This window comes from Montipora capricornis, chromosome 4 (assembly GCF_036669925.1).
Source record: "Montipora capricornis isolate CH-2021 chromosome 4, ASM3666992v2, whole genome shotgun sequence".
Lineage (NCBI taxonomy): Eukaryota > Metazoa > Cnidaria > Anthozoa > Scleractinia > Acroporidae > Montipora > Montipora capricornis.
The window spans coordinates 10,805,576-10,813,075 of record NC_090886.1 but is presented as its reverse complement, the minus strand read 5'-3'; the positions used below and the strand labels follow the sequence as shown (position 1 = coordinate 10,813,075).

At 41.5% G+C, this 7,500-nt stretch overlaps 1 protein-coding gene and 1 pseudogene across 4 annotated transcripts in view; one reads left to right on the top strand and one right to left on the bottom strand.

Moving 5' to 3' along the window:
- Window positions 1–7,500, top strand: part of LOC138045510 (adhesion G protein-coupled receptor L4-like) — a 101,708-nt gene that overhangs the window by 33,122 nt on the left and 61,086 nt on the right. For all 4 annotated transcript variants that reach the window (XM_068892047.1, XM_068892046.1, XM_068892044.1 and 1 more), the window contains exons 3-4: window positions 6,557–6,870; window positions 7,204–7,336. In XM_068892047.1, coding sequence (XP_068748148.1) covers window positions 6,557–6,870; window positions 7,204–7,336 — 447 coding nt within the window. The remainder of the gene's footprint in view (window positions 1–6,556; window positions 6,871–7,203; window positions 7,337–7,500) is intronic.
- On the bottom strand, window positions 918–1,778 carry LOC138044732 (craniofacial development protein 2-like; annotated as a pseudogene).

Here is a 7,500-nt window from a genome sequence, read left to right as displayed (position 1 = left end):
ACGCAACGTTCTCATTTGCTCGTTTGCTCGTGTTGATGTCATGTTGTTGTCTGTCTTTACTACAAACGGTTTGTAGTAAAGCCAGAGTCGCACGGGAACTTGCTAGTTAATTCTATTCGGACGTCAAGGGATCGAATCCAATATCACAAAAAAAAAAAACACAACAACCTTGAATACAATTTTGCGAAAACAAGCATATGAGAACGTTGTGTGACGACTATCGTGGGACTGTGGCTATGTTCTGTTTCGTTTTAATTGTATTGCGGAGGTTTTTAAGAAGTAAACATTAAAATATGGTTTTAAAGTGTGGAGCTCCGCGAGTCTTCGGTGTCTCTAGGAGTTAGCGTATATTCTCCACAAAAACTCCAATTTCAGTCTGAAATTCTCTTAATTTCGAAAAACAAACAAAGTTGTCCCTTTCGTATCTTCCGTATGTTCCCTATTTTTTTGACTAATTTCTCCCTGATCTAAATCCCGCCTGCTCTTTCCTCAGTCTGTGGTCCACACCGTCTTGTATTCTGCTAATAAGAATCTTTCCCAACACCTTGCTAGAAATAGGTAGCAGTGTCACTCCTCTCCAGTTTCCACATTTCTGTAGATTCCCTTTCTTCGGTATCTTAGATATCAGGCCCTGTTTTCACTGCTTCGGCACTTTATCTTCCCGCCAAGTCAGGTCAAAGAGGTGCCCAAGTTCCGCACAGGTGCTTTCTGTATCAACCTTCAACAGTTCTGCTGTTATCTGGTCGATTTCTGGTGCCTTCCCATTCTAGAGAGTTTGCACCACCCTTCTCTGTTGGTGGTTCCGTGTCGATATCCAGCTCACCCTCCCCCACTTCTTCATCTGTCGGTGGGTTTGGTGGTGCCTCCCTGTTCAAAACTCCCTGAAAGTGCTCCTTCCATCTTGCCTGCCTTTCGTCCTAAGTCTTGAGAAGTCTTCCCTCTATGTTGGTAACCGCAGCTGTCTTCCTCGGCCCGCTACCTCTCAGCTGTCTGGTGATGTCGTACAACTCCTTAGCTCTCCCGTTCTCTGTTGCTGTCAGTGCTACTTGGGCCTTCTCTGTCATCCACTTCCTCTTATCCTCTCTCACGCTTCTCTTCACCTGCTTATCCTTCTGCCTGTGCTGCTCCCTGATCTTGTTCCGTATCCTCTCTGACTTAGTACTGTCCAACTTTGTCTTGATTTCCTTCCTTTCGTCTATCACCTTCCACGTTTGCTGACTGATCCAAAGTTTGCTCTTTCCTTTTTGGAACCCAAGGACCGCCTACGCTGACTCCACGTATGCCTTCTTCAGTGCCTCCAACAACTCCTCTACCTCTTCTCTCCCCTCTCCTCTGTTCGCCTCTAACTTCCGCCCCACTGCCTCACAGTACATCCGTTTTGTGTCTCTATCCTTCAGCTTGTCCGTGTTGCACCTGGGCTTAAACTTTTTTCATGTTGGCATACTTGTTGAGTTTCAGCTCGAATCTTAGTCCTGATGAGGTAGTGATCGCTGTTGACATCGGCCCCCTTCTGCACTCTAGTGTCGAGGACTGCAGATTTCAACCACCTACTGATCAAAAGATGGTCAATCTGATTCTTCACTCTCCCGTTTGCCTAGACCCATGTTGCCTTGCGAACATCTTTGTGTTGAAACAATGTTCCTGCGATGACCAGGCCATTTGCCACAGAAAAATCACAGCCTCTCTCCGTTGTCATTCTTGTCTCCCATCCCATGTCTCCCTATACAACTCTCGTATCCCTCGTTGTCTCCTCCCACCTTGGCGTTAAAGTCGCCCATCACTACCACAATATCGTTTCTTTTGCATCCGTCTATCTTCTACTGCAGTTCTTCATAGAAGTGGTCTTTCTCTTCTTCCTCTCTCTCGTTGTGTGGCGCGTAGACCTGTATCACTAACAGCCTCATGAAGCGGGAGTGAAATCTAGCTGCAATGATCCATTCGCTCACCGGGGTCTACTCCATGAGGGCTCTCTCTGCTCGCTTGCTCATCATAATGGCCACACCACCTTCGTGCACCTTTTCATCACCAGCATACAGAGATTACTACTAGTTTACTAGTATGAGTTGTGTAGAACCTGTTCAAGTCCGTGAAATGGAGAAAAGTTATCATGAACATGCCGATTTGGGGGCTCACGCCATTGACGCTTCGTTGTTCGAGTCAAAATATTTCTTCTAGAGTCAATTTTATCACTTTTCGAGTTATCTTTTCTTCTTTCAGATGGAAGATATGGCTTTCGAAGATTTCTGGAGTGGAGCGTTGGCCAACTTTAGTTTTATTTTACGATGAGAAGAGGAAAGTCGACAGCAGCAAACAAGAAAGATCTTGCTGCACGCGTTATTGTTGCTTTCGAGTCAAACGAGCTGATAGTTGATTTTCGATCGGCCAGAAAAAGAGTATAACAGACTTCTGACTAAGTGTGGTATTGAAAATCCAAGAAATCTAGACGAAAGTGTTTGGTACAGCGATCAGTCCGCTTTTCACTATGTTCTCTGAAACAAAGGCCTTTGACACCGATTGTGTCGGCAAACGTAAGGCACGCAAGGCCTACTCTTATTTTAAGAGATTGCATGTGGACCAAGTTCTGACTTACTCGCCGAAGGATTCGGATGATCTTGTTGTGGGGAAATGATCTGTTACGCTGTCATTGAGAATGAACGAAATACCAAGGGAGTTGTGGGCTTTAATTTCAAAATCCACTGGCAATTGCTTGACTGCTCGGTCTTTCTTGTTTCCTGTTGTCGACTTTGCTCTTCTCATCCTAAAATAAAACTAAAGTTGACCAACGCTCCAATCCAGAAAATCTTCGAAAGCCATATCTTCCATCTGAGAGAAAAAAGATAATTCGAAAAGCGACAAAATCGACTCTTAAAGAAATGTTTTGACTGGAACAACGAAGCGTCAATTGCGTGACTGCCCGCACTTCGGGATGTTAACGGGAAATTTTCTCACGGACTCGAACAGCTTCTACGGAACTCGCACTGATAAATAAGCATAGAACCAAACACTCGCCTTGATTTGATCGAGAAAACTTCATGAGAAACGGTAAATTTTCGTTCACAAACCATCACAATAAAACTTTGATCGGTTACTCTCACTCGAAGGCTGTAAGCTCATCATGCCCTTTATCCCGATTACCCAGCAGGCACCGTTTTGCCGAAAGGGTCTATACCCAGACTAGGTCTGGCCCTGTTAGGCGGGCTGCCGGCTGGCTCGTTTAGCCGAGATCCCGGTACATCTGAGAAAGACACCAAGAATCAAGTTTGCAATTATAATTGCCCTTTTTGAAAATAGGAGTCACTCTTGCCAATTTCCACTCATCTGGAAAGATACCAGTTTCAGTCGATTTAGCAAAGATTAGTGTAAGAGATGGGGAAACTATGCTGGCAGCCCTTTTGTTTGGAATATTATCTAGTCCAGCTGACTTCCAGTCATTTAAATTTAAACTACATCCACCGATGGTGCTTTCAATGAGAACGAGGTTTCAGTCGGCGTGGGATATGTTTCAGGCTCTTTATCAGATGTTGGAATTTCTGATGCCAGCCTTTCACCGATGGTTGAAAAGTGCAGATTTCGTTCTTCAGCTATTTCAAGGGGTTCAGTTGTAATTTGCTCGGCACTTTTTATTTCCGAAGTATTCCCGGATTAACTCTGAACAAGAGACTATGAAGGTAAGAGAACACATCCCCCATACATGGGCCTCTTCCCATGATAATCTTTTTCAATCTAATTTTAGCCCACATTGAAGCTGCGGGGCTATTTTAGGAAAGACACCTGATTGGTCAATTGTAACGACGTAATTACCGCTTTGTTGTTCTGCTTTGAGAAAATGGCATCTGTAGTAGACATCAAGATTGTCGATGACTCTGAAAACTTTGATTTTGAAAAGAGTGGGAAAAGTTCCCGTCCACGTATAGAAGACTGGTCCATGCTGTACAATACAATACAATACAATACAATACTTTATGACAACTCCCCATGGGGGCTTTTCAGTGACAATGCAATTAAAAGAAGTAACAATAGTAAGTAAAAAGACTAAAATTAACTCTAAAAAACACTATATATATCCCATAGCTGAATCCGATGAAGGTGATGTCGAATCAACAGAAAGTGGGGATGCGAGCTCTTTTGAGGAAGATGTTGAAATTTCGAGCTTCGAAAAATCTTCAAATTTTGATTTAGGATTTCACTGGATCATGCGACGGCGAGAAAAGTCTTCGCAAGTTTCTTCACAATGGCATCTGATCCTCTGACCATGGACCGCTCGGCCATGGGGACGAAACTAAAAATAACTTTCACAGCGTGGCGCGAAGCTTAAAATAGATTGAAAAAGATTATCATAGGGCACGGGGATGTGTTCTCTCACCTGATAGTCTCTTGCTCTGAATGAAGATTTACTAAAAAACTATATATATTGCAACATTAAAATTAAAACTCCCCTACGTTTCGAAGATGTTAAGATCTCTATCATAGTCCTGTTCCGGGACTCCCTCTTACCCCGCCCTGAAAATGGGCCTGGAACCCAGGCGGGAAAAGAGAGAGTCCTGTATTACTTGCAGGCGCATGCTCGGAATGACGCCATTTTTTCCCCCAAAACTGGGGGGAAAACCATATTTGGAAAAAAAGATTCCTTATTTGGGCATAGTTTATTCCGAGTGCTTTTACACTGGATAAATGGGGATAATGTGAAAGGAAATTTTAACGCCAAGTTACGCCAAGTTTCTAGAGGAAATTGATCTCGCGTTTAAGAAATGCCACTTTTCCTTTGTGCCTAAGGCAGAACAACTGCAAGCTATTCATGCAGTCGTTACCGGTAATGATGGTTTTGTTAAACCTGCAACAGGATTTGGCAAATCGGTTTGCTACATGGTTGTTCCTTTTAATATGTTTGCGATTTTCTTCGATCCGAGTCCGATGTTAAATGTAAATCAGTCCTTCTTATCGTGAGTCCCAATCGTGGAAGATTAGATTGATGGCATATGAAAGTATGAAATTTCCTGACTGAAACCCAACTGAACAGCTGCATGATGTTGGCGCAGAAAAATATCAAATTTTGCTCTCCCGAGACTCCTAGAAACTTACAAATATACTGTATGTAGGTCGTGAATGTAAATCGCTCAACGAAGACTAATAAATCTCCTGCAGGAACTCTTATTTACTGTTCATTACTTCTAGTTATGTGATAATTGCACTGATCCAGTGAACGTATATTTGAGTTACACAGTAATTTTTGAAACTGTGATTGTTTCAGGAGTTTAGGTCTACCAATTTTTTTCAAAATCGGGGACAAATTGTTTGGATACCCAATATAAAACAGTCATGTAAGAAATGTCGTAAATACTCCCAGTTTTATCAGGAATAATACACAAACACCGGTGACAAACAAATTATTATTTTTTTGAGTAATTAGAGTAGAGTAATTTACTCAGACTATTAATTTTTTCTTAGAATAAATTTTCAAAGCACTTGTCGCATTAAATTTTTCTTTCAATACAAGGACAGACTTAAGGCCTTGTCCAAATGGCTAAGGTTTTATGTAAAGCTGCCTGTTGAGACTGCAATGATTTTCATATCGGAAAAACTAAAAGACGATTGCATGACAGAAAAACTGAGCATTATTCCTGATGAAGTTAGATAAAAAGTTAAACGAAATTGAATCACAACCTGGACTATTTGTTTCTTTGCATACCAGTTTGTGTTGATAACGGAATGATGAAGCAATAATGTTCCTATTAAATTTATACATATATATGCACAGTCAAACATCGATTATTCCGACGTTAATTGCCTTTATTTTTTTTTTCTGGTCAAAATTTGTTCGTGAATATTAATTAATAAGAATGAAAAATGCTTCTTTAAAGCGTATGTCACCTTGCTTTTATTGTTGCTACTTAAAAGCACTTTCCTTCTGAAACTCATTGTTAGAGGTAAAGTACTGCAGATAATATGAAATTCTGACTCCGAGCTGTTTTGTCGCTTAGTGAAATCCTATGCTATATTTACTAGTTCAACCTTTGCATCGATTTATTGCGATCTTCTCTCAGTCGGCAATAATTTTCCTACATCACTGCGATCGGGGTTTTTTGTCCTCGTTTGGTCACGACGAGGCATAATTTAGATGTTCTCTTTCCTGACAGTGCGAATCACACAGTAATTTTCATATACGATTCTTTTGTCGGAGTTTCAAGGTTCCCTTTATTTACATATCCAGTCTGGCATCTAATGCAATATGATTGGCTCAATCCGAGCATGCGCCTGCAAGTAATACAGGACTCTCTTTTCCCGCCTGGGTTCCAGGCCCATTTTCAGGGCGGGGTAAGAGGGAATCCCGGAAGAGGACTATTTCTATCATGGCAAAGGTTACTGCTTTTTTTGGTTGACTATACATGAACACTGGAAAGTGCAAACTGTCTTTATCTGCGCAAAGTGTAACGATTGTCCGCAAAGAGAAACGAAATATGTGTTATATTGTGCCCATAATAAGAGAAATATCTCCATTCCTCTCGTTTCTGGGACACGGTAATACCTTTTAACGTTCTGTCTTATCCTTGTTTGACAGCCTGCTTCCATCATGCCGTTGGTGTGGCTAATCCTAGTATAATTGGTGACGATCAGATGACTGCCTCCTCGTCTTTAGCTATAGGTGCACCCCGATTTGGGCGTCTTAAAATGTCTCCCTTCAGCTGGTTCCCGTCAGGTCCAAATAGTCTTTTTGATTGGCTCCAGATAGACTTTGAAAGGACTGTTCAAGTCTGTGCTGTGGAGACTCAAGGCAGTTTTGCGGGTAATACTTGGGTTATCGACTTTTACCTCTCTTTCTCGTCCGATGGAGCATCTTGGAGTAACTCCACATATAAAAATGGAACTCAAGTGGTGAGTTTAACCCGATGGGTGACTTAACAGCTACTTTTTTGTAAATCTTTGAGCTGGTAAAAACTTTTCTCATTACATTTTAACCCTTTGTAAATTGGGATAGTGTGGAACATTTGGAGTTAGGAAATCGGAATATGACAAAACAAAAATTGCAGTTTTATTCGGGAAGTCGGGTACAAGGGGTAACAAGGCATGGATCAACTCCATCCCAAAATCGTCCTCTGTCCTATCCAGAGCTTGCCTATACCACAACTGCGCTTTGCAGAAGTTTATCCCTAAACAATTAATTTTAACAATTTATTGAGTAATTGGTTGATTGATTGATTGATTTAGATATTTACTAGACTAGGCGACGACAGTTACATTGACCAGAAAACGTTGCCAGTAACAGTATTTGCAAGATATATTCGGTTTCATCCAATTTCTCAATCTTCTTGGAATGCCCTGAGAGTGGAGGTTTATGAAGGTACATATCACTAGTTCATTTCTTTGAATGTACTTTACTTTGCAAACAGTTGTATTTGTTTTAAGAACGTTTTAAGCCCGGTTTACACTACAGAAAATTTTCGGCACGGCTCGTGTGAAATTGGCACGGGTGCCTAAAAAGAGTTCGGCAAACTTTGTTTACAC